Here is a 23,612-nt window from a genome sequence, read left to right as displayed (position 1 = left end):
TCAGGGATGTGCTGCAGATGTCTGTACTTTACTCTCAGTCATATTTTGATTGATTTTTCTCTAAAAAAAAACTTCTTGTGATGTGAAATCTTTTTTAAAAACATCTTTCACTATTGCAAACCCTGAGGAAGGGGACGCAGAGGTGGCTCACACGGGATTCCTGAGGTCTGGAGGTTTGGGTTCCTGAGGCCCTGCTGCTTCATGCAGAGCACACCCAGGAGCGACCTTGGTGTTGACAACAGCCAGGAGGCCGTGGCTGAGGGTCTGATTTGGGTCAGGCCCTGAATGGTGCTGCGTACAGGGCCAACAGCTGAACAGAACGCCTCCCTGGAGTGGTAGGTCTTTTCTACCAGTAGGAAGGATGCTCCAGGGAGCCCCCTGCACCTGGGGGGATGGAGCCAGGATGCTCCGGGGAGCCCCCTGCACCTGGGGAAGTACAGAATATACTTTTGGATCCTCCTGCAGCTGGAGGGGACTCTCAGCTGGGTGCTAGAGACAGGAAATGGTTAGGGGGCTCCCTATAGTTGGGGGGCAGGACCTGGATGTTCCCTGGAGCTTCCCACAGGTGGGGGTCTGGAGCCAGAGTTTTAGTGAAGCCAGCAGTTGGTGGGGTTGGGCCAGGATGCTCCAGAGGTGCTCCATCTGAGAGCGGAGTGGAGTAGGAGGTGTGCAGGTGGGAGTGTCTGCAGCTGGAGAGCCCCCCCTCCCCCACCCCGCTGGACCCCACAGGCGCTTTGCTGTATTTGCTCAACAAATGGAAACAGCTGGAAATGCTAAGGCACTTGAATTTCAAGATTCTTCTACTCTGCAGCCAAAGGCCCTGGAGTTAAGGGATTTCCTAGGGCCACAAGGCAGGGGGGTGGGGGAGGGCCCATGCTTCTCAGGTCTGTCTGAGGAGGGGAGGAAGTTCTTGTTGGAGTTCTCCAATCCCCTGCCAAAGAGGTCAATGAAAGTAAACTGCTGCCCGCTGACCCTGCGCCCACTTTCTGTGCTAGAACACAGTCCAACCTGAGACGATTAAAATGTGAAGCAATGTGCCATTTGGAGGAGGGAACAAGCCCTGAGCCCCAGGGGCAGGGACCTGCTCTGTCCTGGGCCGTGGCCAGGGGCTCCTAGCAGCCCAGGAGCAAACAGAGGAGCTCACAGCCCTCTGGCACTCCCCTGAGCACAGTGACTCCGGGCATCCCTCCAGGTGTGGGTCCCTCCAGGTCCAGGCCCCTCCACGTCCAGGTGTGGGTCCCTCCACGTGCGGAGCTGGCACCCCTGGCCTTCTGAGCCTGGTGCTGCTACTGGGCATGATTTGCTCAGCGGACCAGGATGGGGCAGCCTCTGCGTGGTCTATGACCTTTCCCTGCTCTCACTTCTTCCATTTCTTACCCCCTGAGGTGGGGATGTTCTCAAGAAAAAGTCAGTGCCTCCTGTCCCAGCCCCTCAGCTGGGTGCTTATGCTGTGAGCCCTGTACCTGCCCCCCCACACCGCCCCCAGAGCTGCCCTCTGGCCTTGCTCAGCACCCAAGCTTCTCTTCCTGTTTGTGGGGCCCTCCGGCTCCTGGGTCTCTGCACGTGGGAGGTCTGTGCCTGGAAAGCTCCCTTTCTGGGCAGCTGCAATTCCTGGATCTCCTGGCTCACAGGTGAGATGCCTGGAGGAACGGGTCTGGGGTTGCTGAGTTCCTGCAGCCTGTGAATGAGGGTTTGGAGGCAGCTCCTGCTTTGGATCTAAGCCTCGTCCCTGGAGTGGAACATCCAGGCCAGAACTCACTCTGCAGTGTTTCTGCCTATCCGCGCGTTCTCAGCACCTGCCCTGCTGGGCTCTAAGCTCTCAGGGGTGAGTGGGCAGCCACGGAAGGGCCTCTGGCCTGCGGTTTGCTTTACTGTGGATTCCACTTCTGGAGGCTGCAGGAGTGGCCGCCTGGAATCACAGAGACCACGGGACAGAGCTCTAGTCTCCCGCCAGAGGGTCCTGAAAACCCTGAGGAAATGCGATTTTGTGTGAAACTGAGTGGGCAGGAGGGGTGAGGAGAGCCCTGAGGTGGGCTGGTGTGTGCTGGCCACCAGCTGAGAAGGGCATCAGCTGTGGGCGCCCTCAACGCCTCCTCCAGCACCCCATAGGCATGTCCTTATCTTCGCTGAAATCTCAGCAGGTAGCAGGGATCTTTCTCAGCTCCCTGGAGGAAGGATTCCCCCCCCCCCCCCCCCCCCCCGGCCTCAGGCAGGCCGGCTCCTATCCCACAGCCCTGCCCGCTGGGGCTCTGAGCCAGACAGTGCTGCAGGTCCCCATGGGTCCATGGTGTCCTGTCCCCACATCTGGAGCAGTGCCGGCTTTGGCTGGTGATAGGCACTTGGCACACGTTCGCTGACCTAGTAAACTTGTTTTCTATCCTGCGGGTTTTGTTCAGCTGCTTACAGACAGCCCTGCGTGAGCCCAGAACTGTTTCCCATGATGCAGAAGCCTGAGACCCTAACGTGGCAGGTTGGGGAAGCACAGGCCAGCTGCTGGGGGACCTGCGTTCTTGTCCTAGGAGCACAGGGCTCTGGGGCGGCCCTGGAAGCCGAGGTGCTCGGGTGGAGCAAGGTGTTCAGTGGACAGAGCATCGTGTCCCCCACCCTGCCCCGGCCAGCCATGTGCTAGGGCTGAGCTCCTACAGCGGAGCCAGGATGGCTGAAGGGTTGCAGTGGTGACAGGGATGGATGCAGCAGGCATTCGGGAAGCCTCCTCTCTGCCCCCAGGCCTGTCCACTACCTCATGCACTTGTCTGAGCAGCAGGGACTTGGTGCTCACTAGGCCCGGTGCTTCCCTGAGCCTTTTCTATGCCTGGCCCACAGCACCTGCCAGCAGCCTCACACCCCTGCCCCTTCCCTGCCTTGGGGCCCAGCCTCTGGTGGTCAGTATGCTACCGGCAGTCCTGCCTGGAGACCCAGAGTCTATATGGCAGGTGTTGCACTTCCCTGGCCCCCACATGGAGGCTCCTTCACTTGTCTGATGATGCCTGTAAGCGTTGACGGAGGGCCCTGCCCAGCCCCAGGTCCCCAGGGCCAAGATCTCTGCTAGATTCACCTGGGGTCCTGAGCTGCCCTCCACACTGACCCCTGTGTGTGCTTGTGACCATGTGCCTGTGGGGCCCATGAAAGCCTAGGGGCTGGAAGACAGGCCTGGACTTGGGCCCGAGCCAGTGGACGCTCAGATGCTGGCCAGCTAGCAGGCGGGAAGGGCTGTCACTGGGGATCCTTGGATGTAGGGTGCTGGCATCGGGCCGCCTCTGACCAGGCAGTTCTGACCCCAGATGGAGCTGTGTAGGTGTTGGTGGCTGCCCAACCAGACCGTGCCACCAGGCGTGTGACAAACACTAAGTGCGGATGTCTGGAGCAACTGCTGTTGGACTGCACGGCAGATTCATAAATTCAGAGCGAGTTACTGAGAGACGTTCTCCTTCTGCACAAGAGCCCGGGCCGGGTGAGCCGAGGTAGGGTCTGAGAGCTCCTTAGCAGAGGGGCCCAGGGTGCTGGGGAAGGTGGGCCGCTTGTGGGCTGAAAGAAAAAATAGCTGTTTTAGCAACACTGTATTTAATTTTAGATTTGAGGAGAGAGCCAAGAAGAAATAGCCAGTATGTTGCAGTGAGCCTGGTCCTAGCAGGACAGGGTCCTCAGTCCCACAGGGCACAGGGGCACATGCGACTTCAGAGCGGGGAACGCGGGGAATGCTGGCAACCCAGGAGCAGGATGCCCCTCGATGTTCACCTGTGAGTGAGAGAAAGACAAGGGAGCCCGGTGTGGATCCTTTGGCACAGGATCAATTAGAAGGACAGATCACACAGAGGAAGGCGGGTACCAGTGAAGGTGGGGCTGCCCCGGGGACGTGACCGTGCTTATCCCCTCCCCGCGCCACCTGCACCAGAGCTCTAGCCTCGCTCTGCTCCATCTTGTTTTGGAGCGGCCGCGAGTGACCACCAGTAAAGCCGACCACCACAGTTCAGAACACGGCTCTCCTATGTCCCACGTCCCAGGCAGCGTGTGGTTTGGGTCTCTATGTGCTCCACGTTTAGCACAGGTTGGGGGGAGCAGTGGGGACGTGTTCACGGGTTGGTTGGTGGGGTTTGCACCTGAGAAGTGTTGGGTCCAGTGCAGGTGCTCCCGGGGCCCTTCCCAGGCTCCGAGGCCAGGGTCTGTGCTGGCCGACAGCACTCCTGGGACAGCTGCTGTTCATTTTCTAAGTTCTCTAGAAAGGAAACAAGTACATGTACCTATTTTGTCGCCATGTCAGGAAGTGGCCCCAGTAGCTTGAATCTGCACCATGTGGCCGCATCTCGCTCGAGCCAGGCTGAGGGTCAGGGGCCTTCACTTCCCAGCTTCAGGATATTTCTACCTGTTCTAAATCAGGATTCTCCAAAAGAATTTGCTTTAGGTTTTTAAAATAAGTTGCAAGAGAAGAGAGGATTCCCCAGGTCAGGTTTTCGTCCATTTACCCCTCGTTGCCCTGGCCGTCTTTCTGCAGGACCTGTGCGTCCCATCTCTCCTCTCCTCATGGGGGGATCCAGGGAGGACCAGACCAGGCTTCTAGGGTACTGTTGGAGGAAATCACCCAGCCCTGGAAACAAGGTGCCCTCCATCCACCCCTGAGCTGCAGTGTAGGCTGGTCTCAGGAGACGAGGCCCTACAGCCCCATCTGCATCTTGCTCGGCTGGGCCTGCCATGGGGCTCCCACAGGGTCTGCGTGGGCTGATTGGGACACGTGGATTCCCTTGTCATGTCTCCCCCAGAACAACAGCCCTGGAGGACTGCGATCCTGGGGCGTCCCTTCAGCTGCTTTGGGTGTCAGGCTGGGAGCACCGCCGGGTCTGGCACTTGTGCTCCTCGGCCCTGGGAGCCCGTCCTGGTGGCAGCGGGCAGACCTGCAGGCCAGCGTGCAGACACTTGTCCTCACACTTGGTGCCTGTGCTTCCTCCATAGCCCCCTGTTAACCAGGGTCCACTTGCCCCCAGCCCCAAGTGACTGTCAACCTTGCATGCACGCAGTCAGGCCAGCCATCCTTGAAAATTGTTCCTTTACAACATAGAAATCTGACGGGAAGATAAGAGTTTTGTCTTGTTTTGTGTCTTCTCTCTCTGAGTGATGGTCACCTTGGGATCTATCTCCATGCCCCGAGGCCCTGAAGGCTCCTCCCTCTGGCTGGCTGCTGGCACCTGTCACACAGGCGACCTTTGGCTCACTGTTCCCTGGTGTCACCCCTGGGTGACATCCAGCTTGGCTGCTACCAGCAACGCCCGCGCAAGCAGCTCCCCGGGGAGCTGGACCTGGGCCTGCCAGCTGGCCAGGCACACACGGGCCGAAATTGAGGTGTCACCACAGTGCGTAGCGTATAGCACTGTTGTCACACAGCTTTGTGGGGCCAGCCCCGAGCTGCAGTGCCTCCCCAGAGTCTTGGGAGACCTGGCCTCTGCCAGAACCGGGGGGATCCTGGGCTTGGCTTTCTGCCTCCTTGTGGCAATGGGGCCAAGCACTGGCCACAGACACACAGGGCTGGTGCCTCTGGCTGTCCACTGTCTCCTCCCCGAGCGCCAGGAGTGGTTTGCAGACTGAGGGTCGACTGGGTGCTCCACATATGTGAGCATGATGTGTCTCTGTTCCTGTGAGCGTGGTTTTCAGAGGCTGGCCTGGGCTTTGTGCACCTGCATCCACGGCAGAAGGTGCTCCCTATGCGCTCCTGTTTTCTCTAGTTGCACGGGGAGTGCATTTCTCTTCAATGTGTCTGTCAGTGTTTCCATAGCCTTTGGAATCGTGATAATTATTCTTTTCCACAATTAAAGCGCACTGGCATTGGAACCCAGCCTCGGGAGCATTGTCCCTGCAGCCTGTCCGCCACTGTGCCACATGCAGTGATGACGGCACCCACTGCGCAGCCCAGTGCTCACTGTGCGCTGTCACTCGGCCCCTGTGTCCTTCAGGCCATGGACACCTTTTCTTTCAGAGCTATCACACTGACCCCCTCAAGCTTCCTGTGTGCATCTCCTGCCTGCAGGTGCTGTGTCAGCAGCTCATATGGCTGCCTGGGGTCCCTTGCACATCACCTCTCCAGTGTGCATCCTGGCATGCAGGGCATCTCAGTGCATGGCCAGCCCATCTACTCCCAGCGAGGCCACATTCCACCACAGTGACCAGCCAGGCTCGGGAACAGCATGAGTGCAGGTGCACTTAGGTCCTTTGTCTCTTAAATGGCATGTCAGCAGTTGCGTGTTGTTGTGAAACAAGGTCCTGGACCAGCTTGTGTGACGATGATGTCAGTGGCCTTGGTGGAGAGGAGCAGCTGCCAGGTGAGTGTAGGCTGGGCACTGTGACCAGAGGTGCCTTCTGTGGAGTGTTGCAGATGGTGCATTAGGGCCCATGTGCACACCTGCGAGTCGGTGAATGTTTCCCACAAGAACTGGAATTGTCTTTCACACATCTTGTCATGGCAGAGCGGAGACACACCGTGTATCTGACGGGCTTACTGATACCACAGGCGGCAGCTTTAGCCACAGGCATTTATTTCTCCCAGACCCCGAGGCTGAACATTGGAGACCCAGGCGCCTCCCTCTACCCAGTCCTCCCACTTCGGTGTGGGGACACCTGAGCCCTGAGCCCTCACACATGCGCGCGCGCACCCCCCCCCCAACCTAATCTCTTCTTAAGAAGACACCTGCTGTGGGGAATTAGGGTCCACTCTACAGACTTACTTTACTTTAATCACCTTTTAAAGGGCCTGCTTTCAAATACAGCCACATTCTGAAGTCCTGGGGGACACACAGGTTGGCCCCTAATACCAAAGCAGAGAAGCTGTAATGACTGTGCCTGCCCCCCACCGCCGCAGCAGTCACCAGCTTTGGCGAGGCCACCCTGGTCTCATAGACACCCACGCCCCTCCCACCCCCGGTCATGTGGAAGTGAAGCCCAAGCTTCACCATTTCACACTGAAACGCTCCAGAGGGTGTCTGCATCCCAAGGTGGAGGACTGTGGGCGGCCACGGAGCATGCTTGCCCCACACCCGCTGGAGCTTCTACACGGGCTCTTAGCCATATGCATCTGCATCGATCCCAGCGAGCCACACACCCTCACATGCTCCGCTGCAGGGCCCCTTCCAGCTCTTGATTATTTACTTTTCCTTACAATGTATTTGGGGTGTTTGTCCTGGAGAGGCTTCTGGTCTGCATTTTGCTAATTGCTCCCCCACCCTCCACTGTCTTCCATGTTTTCTGGAAGGTGGTCCTTGACCCAGAACTCAAGAGCTTCCATTTATTGGGTTGTCGTGCAGCACCTCCATACAGGGCCCAGCATGTGTGTGTGTTCCCAAGTGCGCAGGCCCCTCATCATGTGGGTGTGCGTGAGTGGTGAGGTTCTGGGGGCCTGTGGGAATGCTCCTATGTCCACCCCTTGGCTGCCCCAAGGACAGTCTTATAGGACAGCATGATGCCTGATTTCCCCATTGGCCAGTGTCACACTCAGGAGCCTACATACCTCTAAAGGTGACCAGTGAGGTAGGTGCGTGCAGATGTGTGCATGTGCCTGAGATGGTGGACACATGGTTGGGATGATGGACACGTGGTATGTCTGGGACGATGGACTCATTGTTGGGATGATGGATGCATGGTTGGGATGATGGACACGTGGTGTGCCTGGGATGATGGACTCATCATTGGGATGATGAGGACATGGGACACATGGTTAAGTTGACAGATGCATTGTCGGGATGAAAGACGCATGGTTGGGATGGTAGACACATTGTGTGCCCAGGATGATGGACGCATGGTCGGGATGATGGATGCGTGGTTTGCCTGAGATGATGGACACATGGTCAGGATAATGGACACGTGGTTGGGATGCTGGATGTGTGGTCGGGATGGTGGACGCATGGTGGGAGCTCATGTGAAGTTCCCACCTGTGCATTCATTGTTCTTGTTGGCACTCAGATTGCTGTCCGCCGTGGGGGCTCCTGAGCCCAGGGGCCTCTGCCGCCTTTTCCTGGGCTTAGCTGTACCACAACTGTCCCAGGCTCTCTTCCCCATTTTCTGCCCACCGCCTGGTATTGGTTTTGCTCAAGAGCCCTGGTTCCTTCAGGCAGGAAACAATGTTTAGAGACACTGGGCGGTTGTGACGTTCCCCCTGCACTTGGGTGGTTCACCACTCTGGCCTGCTGCACCAGAGACCCTAGATGGCATGTGCCAAGTTAGGAGGTCTGCTCCACAACTTAGGAGGTCTGCTCCACAACTCAGGAACCGTGAGGTTGTGTGTCCACATCTGTTCACGGTAACCCCTTCCTGAGGGACAGTGTGTCGTAGCCAACTTCAAGGAGCATGAAACCTCACTCAGCTGGGTGAGATACAGGTTCTCCTGGAAGCAGGTTATAAACCTTCGGCTCACAGGAGGGGCAGCCACACAGTTTATGTGACCTGGTGCTTTTGAGGGAGATGGGGTTCCTGACAGGGACCATCAAGCCGCAGCCATCGGAGCTTCCCAGAGGGACAAAAGACAGCATGTCCAGCCTTGCTGCCGGTTACCATGCCTTCCGAGCTCCCAGCCACAGCGGCCTGGAGACAGCACAACACTCCCTTTCATCTGCTTTGTTTTCCAGTCCAGCCAAGACTTTGTACAAACATCTCTTCGGTGATCGTGGTCTTTCCTGTGGTCCCAGCACATATGAGAACGCCCATGCAGCGGACCCAGCTGCCCTGGTTGTTGTCCTGTGGCTGGAAGCACTGAGTGCTCGGACAGGCTGAGGCACTTGGGCCGGTTTGCACTGAACATGGTGGAAGTGTGGATGCTGGGAGGCCAGAGGCCCGGCAGGGGTGGACACAGGCAACAGAGCCTGTGAAGACAAGTGGGCCAGAAGGTGAGGAGAACAGGAGGGTCTGAGTGGAGAGCAGCCTAGAGCCCAGGACAAGGGGCCAGAACCCAAGAAGGTTCTGGAAGGAGCTGCAAGAAGCCTTCCAAGTTCTGTCCTCCTAGGGACAGTTTCTCTCCGCTCCAGGGTAGGGCCGAGCCTGGTGGAAAGCACGCAGGCCCCCTGGCTGGGCAAGGTGATGGCAAAGTCCTGGGGTCCCAGGGAGCAGCCCTGAAACACATGGGGTCTTAGCCCTGGCAGCCGGTCCCTCCCATCCTCTGTGGGCTCCTGGGCACGCTTGCCTCCCCCCATTAGTTCACGCGTCCAGTCCCAGTCCGTGGGTGCGTGCCTGCATGCCAGGCCGAGCCACTGCAGCTCTGTGGCTCCTTCTCAGGCCACGTCCACGTTGTCTCCACCCGCCTGCTCATCACATCCTGGGAGGCTTGTCCATTTGCAGAGGGTGGAAGGCTGTGTTGGTCGCTCACAGGTCCTTTTCCCACTTACTGTGAGGCTCAGAAACCAGAGTGTGCTCTCCCAGGAGTAGAGATGAGCAGGTGTGTGAATGCGTCGCCTGCTGTGTCCCAGGTGGAGTAGCCAAGCGAACCCCGCAGCTGCTGGCCAGCCGCAGGAACCCATGCTGCTAAGTAAGCAGTGTAAAGAGCAGCACTCAGGGCACTGGGCAGGGCCGGGTCACACTGTGTGGCCCATCAGCACTTCTGGCGCTGCCCCCCCTCTGGGACCCCTTGAGCCCCGTCACCATCTGTGGTTCTCCGATACGTGGGGTTGGGCTGGACATCATGTGCTCCCCTGGAACCCTGGAGATATGTTCTGTGTCATAGGAACTGCCTGGGAGTGAAGTCGGCTGCAAAGCGGGTGTGTGGGGTCACAACACACGGTGAGCAGCCTCGTGGCCACACCTGTTGCACATGATGGGCTTTCTGAGGTGCTCTGTTAGCATATTTGCCACCTGTCCATGTTCTCTGAGGGCGTGGGCCCAAGGCCCTACTAGCCGTCCATGGCCATAAGCAGCGAACCATCTGGTGACTTCACTGTGGGGTTAAAATGTCACGTGGACAAAGCTGTGTTCTAGGTGTGAATATTGAGAAAGACAACATACCTGAAGATAACTGTGGGGTTTTGACCTCAGGAAGTTAACGGTAATGGAGTTTTCAGAGAGAGAGAGAGAGAGAAGTCTGTAGGAGCTGAAATGAACGTGACTGAGTGGTCACAGTAGGAGTTGTAAACACACCCAGAATGGGCTCAGTAAACAGAGGCATGAGCTAGAAGAACATCTGTCAACAGGCTGAAGACTTGCAGAGGCACAAACCGCATTACGTGCGCAGGGGCGGCTTCATTCATCCTGTAAACACACACATGCTGGGGAAGTAATTGGGAGAGAAACAAATCTGCTGGGGACTTTCAGAGATTTTCTCTGATGAAACCCCTGAAGTGAGTTCAAGCAAAAGTAGAGAATCTAGATAAACAGTAAAAATATATATATTTAAATATATATATACGTTAAAAATTTTAAATTAAAAATCTACATATATACATATATGTGTGTGTGTGTATATATATATGTATATTTCAAACAATGATGAGATGTTTATCTTAGTTGCAATTCCCCTAAAGAGCTGCTGGCTGGTGTGTGGACGTGAGCACGAGGCACGCCCAGAAGCTGTGGGTCAGGACGCCCCGGCCCAGCCCCAGACACATGCCAGCCAGCAGACTCAGCCGCTCCGGAGAAAACAAACGCCAGCGAAGGCCACCCAGCATGGGCACTGAGGTTTTCGTGTTGGAAAGGCCATGGGAGCAGTGCATCGCATACGTGGGCTGAGTGAGCACAAACACGTTATCTCCCTCATCTCCCCCCTTGGTGCAGGAAGGATGGCGGTGAGATTTGGCACATCTGTGACTTGGACGCATGCAGCTCTCAGAACCCCAGGGGCGGGAAGGGTCGTTGCCATCAGAGAATATTTGCTATGACCTCTAGTGAGCAGGCCCCTATTAAGAAACACCGTGACCAGCGTCAGCCACCACATGCAGATCTGATGAGGCTGTTCCTGCTCTGCCTGCAGGTTCTGGCCAGGGCGATGCCTGGGATGGGGGCTGGGAGGACAAGGCCGGCACCAGGGCTGCTCTGTATGCCGTCGCCCACAGGACCTGTGGTTATGCAGAGCTGCGAGGGGCCCTGGGCAGCTGCCCGCTGTGGGGAGCGGTTGGGACTTGGGATGAGCTGGAGCACAAGGTGAACGCCGGGTTTACAAGATGTTGGGAAAAAGTGTGGCATGTTCATTCATCATTTTTGTATTGAGTCATGCTGAAATGGTAGTATTTCAGATACACAAACGATCTTACATTAATTTAATCAGCTTTCTATGTTTTAAATGTGGCCGTTAGCTTAAAATTAGGTCCATGACTCTCATCGTGTACCTCTTGGGCAGTGCTGGTCTTGGTAGAGGAGCAGGAGAAGCTGCAGAGGCTCTGTGGGGCCAGTCAGCACGGCTCAGGTATGGGTAACAGGGACGCAGCCAGGTGAGCGGCCATGGGGCGCCATGGCCTGGTCAGCCAAGCCACTGGGAGACTCACCATGCACCATCTCCCAGCCTATCTTTTCTGTCTTCTCTGCACCGAAACCTGCATATTTGAAGTATGTATTACTGCAAATAGTTATAAATTGCATCTATTGGTCATAAATCCCTTGTAAGTTTTAAGTTTTGTCGTCCGCCCCCTGCCCCATTTCCTCATTGACTACCTGAGATTGAGTTCATCTGAGAAGCACCGTTCCTGAGCATGTGCTCCCAGGTCAGGGCCAGAACGTGGCTTTGTGCATAAGACTCAGCCATCTGTCCCCCACGACGCTCCCTGCCATGGCCCCGCTGGTAGACCCACATGTCCATCCTGCCCCCACCCCATGTTTGGAGCCGCCACCCTCACTGTAGGCCCACCCAATCCCCACAGAGGCCCTCCCATGGCCCCTTCCCAACCAGACCCATGGGGGCTGTATACCATCTTCTCTGCTGGGCTTCTGCCCATGACTTCCTGGGGCTGCGGAGTCACCTGGAGTCCCTGGTCATCTCTGGGGTCCAAAGTCCCATCTCGCCAGCTCTGTACCTGCTACCTCACTGCATGGCAGCCCTGTGCTCTGTGGAGACTCAGAAGCCAGGAGCAGGGAGCTCGTGCCAGAGGAGCTCGGGTATGGGAAGCAGGCGCTGGGATCAGGGCAAGTTCCACCATCCGTTTGCCATCCCCACACAGGGGACTTGAGGCTGAGTGGGAAGGAAGGGTCCCAGCAGCATGGCCTCAGACCCTCAGTGGGACATCTGGCCACTCACCCCACCATCGTGGGAGGGCAGTGCCCTGGACCTGGGGTGGGCGCGGCATTCCACACAAGGACCTGGGGCTGGCCTTGCATGCAGAGTCCAGAGGACTGGTGCCCTGGAGACTGATCTAATGACGACCTCACCTCTTTCTTCCCAGATTGCCTTCATGACTCTGACGCTCTTCCCCATCCGGCTGCTGCTCGCTGTTACAATGATGCTGCTTGCGTGGCCCTTCACGTTCTTCGCTACGCTGGGATCCTCAGAGAGGGAACCGGATCAGCCCCCGGCCATGTGGCGGAAGTAAGTCCCTGTGTGCAGGTGCTCTGACATGCAGGGTCATGGAGCCCCTTGCTCTTGCTCATGCCCATGGCTTGTCCCGTCCATCTTCCCCTTCCTGGGCCCAGAGCACCCCAAGGTGTCCTCCCCTGGCCAGGACACTGGGATGGTTGCTTCCATTCCCTGCACACCTCTGTCCTGGTCCTGCAAGCCCTGTGGCCACTGTGGGCATGACCTCAGCACAGAGGCTCCCCACGTGTTTGCACCACCCCAGCCCTGCAAGGCTGCGTGTCAGCCAGCATCTGTTCTGTTTGCTGGTCTACTCTCTGCAGGGTCGAATGTCTCTCCTTGCTTCATAGATCTAGAAATTCCCTTGCATCTACTTGTTGAATATTCATAAAGCATAGCCATCTACAGACAGATGTGTTTTGAATATGTTTTTCTGAAAATTTATTTGAGAAAGAGAGATTGCACACAAGCAGGGGGAGGGGGGAGGAAGGAGGGAGGGGGAGAGAAAGAATCCCAAGCAGACTTCCCTCAGAGCCCAGAGCCGGATATGGGCTCAATCCCAGGATCCAGAGATCATGACCTGAGCCCGAATCCAGAGTCACTCAGGTGCCCCATGTTACGAATATATCTTAACTAGAGACCCAACGTGGACCTCAAAAAGTTAAATCAGAATAGTTTCTTATTTCTTCCGAAAGCTGTTCTTAAAGTATGTACCATTAGTAAACGAGAATGCCGAGATACTGTGAGGACTTTAAGAAGTACTTGCAGCGTCTCGAAGCTGTCGTTTCTGTTGTAAACCAAGAGTTCTGTGGTTGTCCACACCTTAACACCTGTCCTCAACGACAGGGTCCTTGGACAGTTGATGCAGCAGCAGAAATATCGTCAGGCTAGTGCAGGGGGGTCTGCTAAACCCAGGCCAAATCCAGCCACTACCTGTTTTTATAAATAGTTTTACTGGAACTGAGCTACACCCACTCATTTAGGTACCGTCCAGGACGGCTTTCATGGAGGGTGGGGTAGTTTATGGCCAAGGCTGTGTGGCCCACAAAGCCTAAAATTTTTGCTCCTGGCCCTTTATGGGTTTAGCAGACCAGCTCAGTCCTCCTTCCCCTAGGAAGTCCCTGACCTGCAGGAACACAATGCCCACGAGAGACAGGTGGGAATCTCCGGATGTGTGCCTGCCACAGGCATACATGATGGGCATGCAGGGCATGTCCATTCATGGGTTTGCTGAGCCCATGGGAGTGTGATGTGGCCATGCTTGGGGACAGTCCAGGTAACCAGGGACCCCTCACGTGAGGTCTCCATGTGTGCTGTTTACAGTGTTCACGTTCCTGGACCACTGTCAGTGTCAGAGGAACCATAGTCCTCTTCCTCCCAAGACCCGAAGACAGGCCATGATCTGTTCCCGTTCTGTCCCCAGCACAGTGCATGGCCTGGGGGTGCTAGGACATAGGCCCTGAGTGGGGGGGTGAGGGAGTGAGTGTAGGAGGACCTGGGGAAGGCTGCTTGGCATCCTGTCGGCCGTGGTCACCTGCAGGCACTGAGGTCATCACTGGTGTTCCAGTCCTCCTTCTGCCTTTATGAATTTCTTATCTTAACTCTCTTTGAAGAGCATGTTTTACTGTAAGCGTTTTTTTTTTAATGTTTTAACCTTAAAATATGAATTTAATATCAAATATATAATCATACAAAATTAAATCTAGAGCAGATAGGAATCAGAATTTCAATTTTGTTAGGTTGAGAATCCATAGCTATAAAAGCAGATTTTACAGTTTTTAACAAGTGGCAAGTGATTTGATTAAAAGTTTGGGGTTTAGCCATAGGGTAGCACTGCCTCCTGGCACTTTTTCTCTTAATTCCTTATTCTGCTCTCTTCTTGAGCTGGGCTCCCCTCTTCTGTTCACTCACCCAACTGCAGATTCCATCTTTCCAAAGTGCAGGACTCTGAGCTGTTCTGCGTTTCCCCGTGCCAGCTCCATGCAGCTCTGCTTGGCTCGTTGGATGACACATGGGCCACAGCAGCCTGGCCCCAGCAGCACTGCTCCCAGGTGCCTCGTGTGTCTGTAGCGTGTCTGAGAAGTGGCCCTCGGCGGCAAGATGTAGATGTCTGAGGTTTCGTGAGAGCTCTGGGTGTCTGTGTCCATGGAGACTGCACATCACTGTGTGCATATCTGTATGAGTGTGTACGTGTGTATGTTGTGCAATCATGTATATGTGCCTATTAGGGTGTGCAGACATGTGCATGTGTACATGTGTGTATTTGTGTCCAAGCATGTGCTTATGTGTATATGTGTAGATTAATGTGCATATGTGAGTATATGTGCATTGTGTGAGCATGCATATATGTACATGTATGAATATGTGTGAGCATGTACACGTGTGTAATGCATGTGTATATATATATGCACTGTGAGCATGCACATATGTATGTATGTACATGTGGGCAAGGATGTGTGTCTAAATATGTGCATGCATATATGCATGTGTGCAGGCATGTGTATGTGAGCATTGCGTGCATATATATGTGCACTGTGTATACAACCACGTATATGCACATATGTCTGTGGGGGCATGTGTCTGTGTCTATGTGAGCATATGCACGTGTGTGCATGTGTATGAGTATGGGCATGTGTGAGCATGTGCATGAGTATGCACGTATTTGTGCATGTATATGCATGCACACGCATGTGCATGTGTGCACGCATGTGTGTGTATGAGCCATACACAGCCCTCAGGGTCTCCACGCAGCAGTATTTTTCAGGAACTCCATGCACAGCCCTGGGCTGGGTCTGGTGCTCAGGGGGAGACTAAGAACAGTCACCACTCAGCTCCCTACAGGAGAGCACGGTGACAAAGTGCCTGATTGAGGGCTCAAGAGTCAGCTGGCAGGTGCAGAGTTCCACACTGTGCAGAACTATGCGGATTCCAGTAAATGGATGTTTCGTCAGGGAGGATTTTTGCTAAATATACATTAGTGTCCTTGAAACTTCATAAAATAAAAGCCTTGGGTTTTCAATGAAAAGAGGAAGGACAGGGATCCCTGGGTGGCGCAGCGGTTTGGCTCCTGCCTTTGGCCCAGGGCGCGATCCTGGAGACCCGGGATCGAATCCCACATCAGGCTCCCGGTGCATGGAGCCTGCTTCTCCCTCCGCCTGTGTCTCTGCCTCTCTCTCTCTCTCTCTCTCTGACTATCATAAATAAAAAATAAATAAATAAATAAATAAATAAATAAATAAATAAATAAATAAATAAATAAAAAGAGGAAGGACAGAATTTCACAGAAGACATTTTACTTAAAGTTACTTTCAAACCACAAAGTTACATAAAAACTGGAGCATCTTCTTGCGAAACCTCCGGGCAGGCTAACAGTGATGGTTGGTCCTCAGGGGCCTACCCTCAGCCAGCTCACCTGGTTAGACAGGGTGTCATAGTCGGCTCCAACTGCTGTAACCACGTGCAACTGGGGGCTTAAACACAGAAAGTTCCGGAAGCTGGAAGTCAGGAATCAGCGCACCAGCTGATTGGGTTCCTGGCCTGCAGACAGTGCCCTCTGCTGTGCTCCCCAGTGGAGAGCTCTGGTCTCTCTCCTGCCAGGACACCAGTCCCGTCACATCACAGCCCTGCCCTCATGACTTCGTTTAACCTTATTTCGAGTCACAGCCAGACTCTAATGTTGCCTGTTACTAAAAGAAGAATGAGCCCTGAGCATAGCCTTCCGATTCTGCTCTCTCATGGTCTCGCTGCCTACTGGGATTATGCTTCCCAGAGGGTCCCAGAGCCCCGGGTCCCCACAACGAGTGGCTCGTCTGCTGGGTGCAGTGCTTTTGTGCAAATCTTCTGGGCACAGTCTGTCTCCTGGGCCTGGTTTTGGGGTTTTTCTTTTTCCTTATTTTTTCCTCCCAGATTTTCTGGCGTGTAGGTTTTTCTCAAAAAGAAAACGGGTGCATTTCACGTCTGAAAGTGCCTTGGTTCTGCCCTTACCGTTGATGGCTAGCAGTTGGGGGCTCAGAGCCATAGGCCTCAGATCTATAGCCCTAGCACTTCAGCCTCGGAGCTCAAGGAGCCTGCATGTGCTTCTCTGACTTGTGGGCTCTTCTCTGTGTCCTCAGGAATTTAAAAATTCTAGAAAGAAATTGTAGGAGTCTTACATTCACTGTGCCCCGTGCCCTGGTTCTGAAGATCTAGGTCTTCCTGCCACCCTGAGAAACGAGTCTCCTCCCGCATGTAGTGTGTGCTCGGGACACACCTCTCCTCCTCCTGCGTCCCAGGGAACCAGTCTGTGCCGGGAGAGCCGGGATTTCCGAGGGCGCACACTCATTCTTGCTGCCTTCACAGTGCCCTGCCTTGTCCCAGGGCAGCCTGATGAGTGCAGACTCCCTGCCTGCGGGGACTCTGACACCCGTGCTGTGTGTGTCCTGGGGTCAGAGTCCCTTCTCTGCCAAGTGGCTGCTTCTGCTCACGACCTAGGTTCTTCGGTTCCCACCTGGGCACTGAATGCCAGGACACAGCAAAGGAGGGCATCCCTGCCCTGGCGCCCAGCTCACCGCTCCCGAGAGGCGCTCCATAGGCACCTCAGGCTCATCGCGGGTGGCCTGTCCAAGGGTGAAAGGCCTTAGGGTTCCACAGGGCTGCGATTCACATGCAGGGCTTTGCTAAGAGACTGCATCCACCCCACAGGCTGGCTCTTCCCTGTGGGCAGCCTTGCTGGGGCAGGAATCTGTCCGGGATCTTGAGGGAATCCTTAGCTGTGGTGCATCCACTCCCACCGTTTCTGCTTAGAGATGTTTGGCCCTTTGACCTGAGGGGTGGTGGGGGTTTGGTCCCCACTTCCTGGGGCTGGCTCCTGCTCCCACAGCAGCCTCCCCCAAGCCTCGATTTGATCCATCCCCTCACGTATGTGCATGTGTCCTGGTGATACATGGCACACATGCAGACAAGTGCATTTAAAGCACACAGTTGGACAAGTAAGAACAGGTGCCCATCTTGCCCACTCGGTTCCGTGGTGGCCCGGCCCCAGCACCTTGGTATGCAGCCACGTGCTGATGTTCATCATCCAGCAAGGGTCTTCTCAGGGTGGCTCCAGGAGGCCCAGTTCTCTCCCAGGGACTGGCTGCCGCTCGGAGCTCTGGGCCTCACCTTCCAGAATTCTCTTTAGGGGTTTCCAACCCCCTTAGGGATCTGTCCAGTGAGGTTTCAGGCTGTTAGGGTTCTGTTATGTAGTCTGATCATCTGCGTATCCAGCAGCCAAGTGAGAGGTGACACCTTCTCCCCGTGGACCACGGTGCATGCAGCCCTTGGCCACTTGCATGCTGAGCCCTCCACTCCCAAGCAGTTTCAGCGATGTAGGTCTTCATCTAGCTGAAGCTGGTCACGGGCAACGCTGGAGGGGATGTGCAAATTTAAACGTCCAAATTCTCGTATGTTTAAAAAACAAATAGGAAACCAATTCAGCTGATTATTACTTTCTTTTCCAAATTTATCGTCCATCTAGTTTCATCCAGAAGAGGCTTTTGTTAATAGCGTGACTTCTGATTCTGGGAGCTCGGCAGCCTGAGGGCCATGAGATGGGAGACCGTCTCCATAGGTCTCTGCTCCTGGTCTCAGCCTGACTTCACTTCCAATATTAATTGCATTTAGATATTTTAGTGAGTTGGTGTTTTTTTATTCGTTTAAAATCTACATATTTAGAATGCTACTAAATCACCTTCTAGCACATAAGGTACCTGTGTCTTCAACAGCACCTGTGTCCTTGCTCTACTTACTGCACTCAGGAGTCAGTGTTTGTGCTGCTGCGTCATGGAGCAGAGACCACACTTCTGTTTTCTTGAATAAATTAACAAAAAGGCATCTCGGTCCACGTTTAATATGGGGCTTCGGGGGGCACAGCATGGTTTTTGCCTCCTCTCTTCCAGATGACACAGTCGCGGCTCTTGCAGGGTTTGGAAGGGCCTGGAGTGTGGCCTGGATGACCCCCAGAGGTCAGCACTGAGCTTCCAGCACCCTCTCCCAGCCGTCAGCCTGGTGCCAGTGAGTTGCGCCAGCACAGAGCCCCTGACGCCCCTGCTTGTGCCCAGTTTGACTGCAGCACCTTCTTTTGCAGGGTTGTGGACATCCTGCTCAAGGCCATCATGCGTACCATGTGGTTTGCCGGCGGCTTCCACTGGGTTGTTGTGAAGGGGCAGCAGGCCTCGCCACCAGAGGCAGCCATCCTCACCCTGGCACCACACTCTTCCTACTTCGACGCCATTGCTGTCACCCTGACGATGTCGTCCATCGTGATGAAGGCAGAGAGCAGAGACATCCCAATATGGGGAAGTGAGTGAGCACCTCCCCCGAGAAGGAGTGAGCCCCCCCACCCAGGGAGTGAATGAGCCCCCCACCCAGGGAGTGAATGAGATTTCTCCCCACCCCAGGAGTAAGCAAGGAGCTCCCCGCCACTGTCCCCCTCCTGTGCGTGGACCAGACCTCATCCTGCGGGTCAATGCAGGTCATACCCATGTCCCCCCCCCTCCACATTCCCCCCAGGCACGGACAAGACCCCATCCTGCAGGTCACACCCACATCCTCCCTTCCACATCCCCCCCCAGGTGTGGACGAGACCCTATCCTGCAGGTCAGTGCAGGTCACACCCACATCCCCCCTCCACATCCCCCTCAGGTGTGGATGAGACCCCTATCCTTTGGGTCAGTTCAGGTCACACCCACGTGAAATATACACTTGTCCTGGAGTCTGTTCTGTATCCTTTGTTGTGGTTTCTTCTGGAATGTTAATCGCTGTGGGTTTTATTTTTGGCTCACACACGTGCCCCAGACGTCCTGAGGTGCTGAAGTGCTTCCTTGAGTTTGTCCATCCAGAATGCAGGGCCTGTATTACAACAACATCCTCCAAGTCCAGGGATAGCTCAGTACGCTGCTTACTGGACCCAAAGCCCCAGCGCCCAGGTGTCCTGAGGCCTTGTGACAGATTCCCAGGCTGGCGGCTTCAAAGAGCAGGAATGTGTTCTGACACGGTTCTGGAGCTCCAAGGCCAAGCCAGAGCGTCCGGGGCCGTGGTCCTCTGAGGGTCCTTCAGGGAAGCTCCTTCCTGCCCCTTCCTATTCCTGATGCCAGGTCATCCTGGGCTCATGGCCTTGTCCCTCCAACCTCTGCCTCCCTCATCTCAGGCCTCCCCCATGTGTCTCTATGGGTTTTTTTTACAAGGACCCTGGTCCTTGGATACTCTAGGGTTGTTTCCAGATCCCTAACTAATTATATGTGCAAAGACTTTTCCCAAAGAGGGTTTTGTCCGCAGGTTCTAGGGGTTACATCTTTTGGGGGCTCTGTACCATTCCTGTGGGAATCTTAGGGAATGGGAATGGGGGGGCTGTCCCTTTAGAGAGGAAGGTGCCTTCCTATGCCCGGTCCAGCCTGGAGCTGCCAGGGGGGCCCTGCAGGGCCAGAGCACCCATTCCTTGCTCTTGTCCCCCTGGTGTCTTCTCCAGGGACCACAGCCCGGCTCTGCTCCTCCTCACACTGCTCCACCCCACCGTTCCTGCTGCGCTCTGCCCGCCTCTCAGTGTTCAGACCACGTGTGTGTCGTGCTGAGCATGTCTGTGATGGATGGAGCAGGGCTGGTCTGGTGGGAGGTGCATGGTGCTGGGGCCCCAGGGTCCTCACTCCACCTGACTTCTCTGAATTCTAGAGAATTCTCTGAATCCTCATGAATGAGTATTAGTGTTCAGGTGACGCTGATGAGAGAACATTGTGTACATGTTATGTCGTTTTTCTAGCAAGTGGGGCATTTTGAGAGGGTCTAACATGTTGTGTGCTTTGGCAAAATAGCTGCTAACTGGCATTTACTTGATTGCGGATCAGATGGCTTCTGCTTAGGCCACTGCCACAAAGCACCACAGACTGTCTTTTAAACAACACGTGTATTTCTCACACCCCTGGAAGCTAGAAGTCTGGGATCAGGGTACCAGCAGGCCAGGGTCCCGGCAAGGGCCTCTGCTGGGTTGCAGACAGCCACCTGCTCGCTGTGTGCTCACACGGTACAAAGCCAAGAGAGGTGCTGAGCCATTGGTTAGGACCCTCCGTGGTCTTGCCCCTGGGAACGGTGACGCAGGTCCTCTGTGAAGACAGAACCGTGTCATCCAAGGTGGTTACAGAACAAAAATGAAATGAAGGCACAGCTCCTCTAGAGGAAGTGGGACAACCCTCCTCTTACAGGAACTTCCTGCAGGAAGCCGTGCAGGTGCTTGGGGAGGCCGGCCCTGGGCATGTTGGGCTAGTAACTGTGAGCCTCGTCCAAATAAAGGACTATACGCCCTGTGTGGAGAGTGGAGTTAAACTGAGTATTTTCTGAAGCCCAGGCAGAGACTGGTAATTAGCAGATAGGGAGTCCACTTAAATAATGCCGAAGGGTCCTCACAGGCTCCTGAGTGTGAGGCGGTGTGGTCCCTGGTGAAGGGTGCAGGAAACTTTCAGTTTTGTGGAAATGTCACATGTTCTGATTTCTTCTTTTCACTTTTAAGCTTCAGGCTGTGGAATGTCAGCATTCTGGGGAAGTTCTGGGGTTGGGGGCATGTCATCTCCCCTCATTCACGCACAGATTACATGAAGCCGCCTCTCCAAGTCTTGCCTTCAATTATGGCTCACGTCACAAGTCAGTTGTAGAGGCTCATGGTTGCAGCTGCTCATCCACCTCCCAAGGTCAGGGAGCTGAGCCCCATACCATACCCTCCACCCCTGACCTCCACCTCGGGGTGTCGGAGGGAGGACGACCAACATGCCCTCCTTGTGCAGGGGCCTTCACATAGACTGTACATTCACAGTCATTTCAGAGATGCCTTACAGAGATACATGTGGAGGGATGATGGACCTTACAGATTTTATTACAGATTTTAATTAATTTATTACAGATTTTAATTAAAACTCAAACATGGCACATCCCAAATTGCATCCCCTACTCCCTGATTTTGAAGGTAAATCTGGATTCCCGAGAGCAGCACATGGCCAGTGGGCTGTCGCTGGCCCTGACTTCTGGCTCCTCTCATATATGTGGTTTGAAACACGATGCTTTTGGACCCTTTGACAGCTCACAGCTTTGGTGAAGAGATGATTGTTAAAAATATTCAAAATATTTTCACCTTTGGATTTACAAACACCAGTGGGGGTGATGAGCCCAGTGATTCTTCATTCTTACATTGTCGGTTTACATTCTGCATCCTTGATGTGGACACCTGGGCGTTTATGAACCTGCATGGACTATGAGAGGACAGGGCCTTCTCACATTCTGGCGGGATGGGCAGCCTGGGCCTTTTTGCAAACCTCGCACCAGGCTTGCTGGACACACAGCCATGTCTCCTGTGTCCTTGAGAGTGGGCTGTTCAGTTCTGGGGTCTCCACTGTGGGGTTCACCTGGAGGTCCCCCAGAGGAGGTGGGGTCTGAGATTTCACGCAGAGGACGAAGCCCTGTCATCCTTGGAGTCTGGGGAGCTTCCCCCCAGCTTCTGTGTCAGGTTCATGAAGAGTCATCCTGGAAATGCTCCCCTGGAACTTCCAAACTGGAAGTCATGAAGAGCCATCCTCGTCCACTGTCACCGGAAGAGGGACCTGTGAGCCCGACTGTGCTTTGTGACACCAGCCTTCCCTCCCAACCCTGAGAAGATGGCAGGGCTGGTGCAGACATGGGACCTGCCAGCTTCACTGCGGGGGCCCTGCGGGTGACCCCCTCATCCTTCCCCACCGTGCATCATCACAGCAGAGTCAGGAGGAGTTGGCGAGGAATGAGGGAACAGGGAGAGAAGTTTCCACATGCTGGGGAAAAGAAACATCACTGAGGCCACACGCAGCTTAGATTTTATAAGCCTCCGTGGACCTGACTGCATAGAATTTTGTTCCGTTCTTTTAAGTGAATTTTCTTTTCCCTTTTGGAAGACCTCCCGGAAAGAAAAGTCATGACATATTATTCCTTATGAGTGATAAAAATGCTCAGAAGAGAAGCCTGGAGCTGAACCTGGACCCCCCGGGGATGTGCCCGGCTGTCTCGTTCCCTCACACGTCCTCCCCAGGAGAAGAGAGTCGTCGTGTCAGTTTGGGGTTTCTCCTCTAAGAAGTACTTTCCCACCTTTAGATGCTCTTGCGAGAGAACCGGGCTGCTGTTGCCATCAGCTTTGGTCTCAGGGGCATGTGCCATGTGCTGTGCGTGGCATGTGTGCCATGCTGGTTGGGACTACCGCCGTGTGTGTCCTGTGTGTGTCCTGGGGCCCCTGTGACCGAAGGCCGCGACCTGGGTGGCTGAAGACCACAGATGCTGATACTCTCTGCTGGGGCCGGACGTTGGGATTGAGGTGTGAGCAGGGCAGGCTCAGAGGGAGTCAGTGCAGGCGACTGCAGCCTCTGGCGGGTCCCCAACTCCTGGAGAGGACGTGTCCCCAGGCTGTGGGCACAGCACTGCAATCTTGGCCTCTGTCATCCCGAGGCCTCCTCCCTGCATGTGTGGGGCTCCCATGCATCTCAGGGGGCTCCCCTCATCCTGCTGCCCCACACAAATGCCTCTCCTTCCTTTCCAGCACTGATAAAGTACATACGGCCAGTGTTTGTGTCGCGGTCGGACCAGGATTCCCGCAGGAAGACCGTGGAGCAGATCAGAAGGCGGGCGCAGTCAAATGGGAAGTGGCCACAGGTAATGCAGTCCAGCTCGCACTCTGAGCAGACTGATGCTGGGAGCCGTGGTGGGGACCTAGAGGTGGGGGCCGGGCCGCAGGGACCCAGGGGGCCAGAGCTGGCTTTCCTTCCCTGAGGGCTGGGTCCTTTTCCTTCATTCTGTGATGAGCATGAATTCAGGATTACACTAAGTGTCAGGTACGTCTGGCCCTAAAGTTCTAAAATGGAAAGAAATGAGGAAAGAATCCTCCTATGTATCTCGAGTTCTCCCCGGGCGGAAGTTGGCTAACCTGCCCTTGGGGTTGGTGCAGTGTCCCACCTGAATCGCATGCCAGCGCCTACAGTGTAGCCATTTGCTCCTGAGAGCCCTGGATGGGCATCACCCACGACTGTCTAGCTCCTGAGGGATTGCCAGGACCCCTCAGCCAACGTCAGCTCTGTTTCTTTGAGGCAACATTGAAAAGAGGAGACCCATGGACCATCGGTTCTGGTTCAGGGACAGTGTA

General features: G+C 55.0%; 1 protein-coding gene across 1 annotated transcript in view; it reads left to right on the top strand.

Moving 5' to 3' along the window:
• Nucleotides 1-23,612, top strand: part of LPCAT1 (lysophosphatidylcholine acyltransferase 1) — a 46,599-nt gene that overhangs the window by 5,763 nt on the left and 17,224 nt on the right. Inside the window, exons 2-4 of the mRNA XM_041731929.1 lie at nt 12,330-12,472; nt 18,561-18,775; nt 23,013-23,125. Coding sequence (XP_041587863.1) covers nt 12,330-12,472; nt 18,561-18,775; nt 23,013-23,125 — 471 coding nt within the window. The remainder of the gene's footprint in view (nt 1-12,329; nt 12,473-18,560; nt 18,776-23,012; nt 23,126-23,612) is intronic.

Source organism: Vulpes lagopus, chromosome 17, assembly GCF_018345385.1.
Source record: "Vulpes lagopus strain Blue_001 chromosome 17, ASM1834538v1, whole genome shotgun sequence".
Lineage (NCBI taxonomy): Eukaryota > Metazoa > Chordata > Mammalia > Carnivora > Canidae > Vulpes > Vulpes lagopus.
This window is presented reverse-complemented; position numbering and strand designations above follow the sequence as displayed.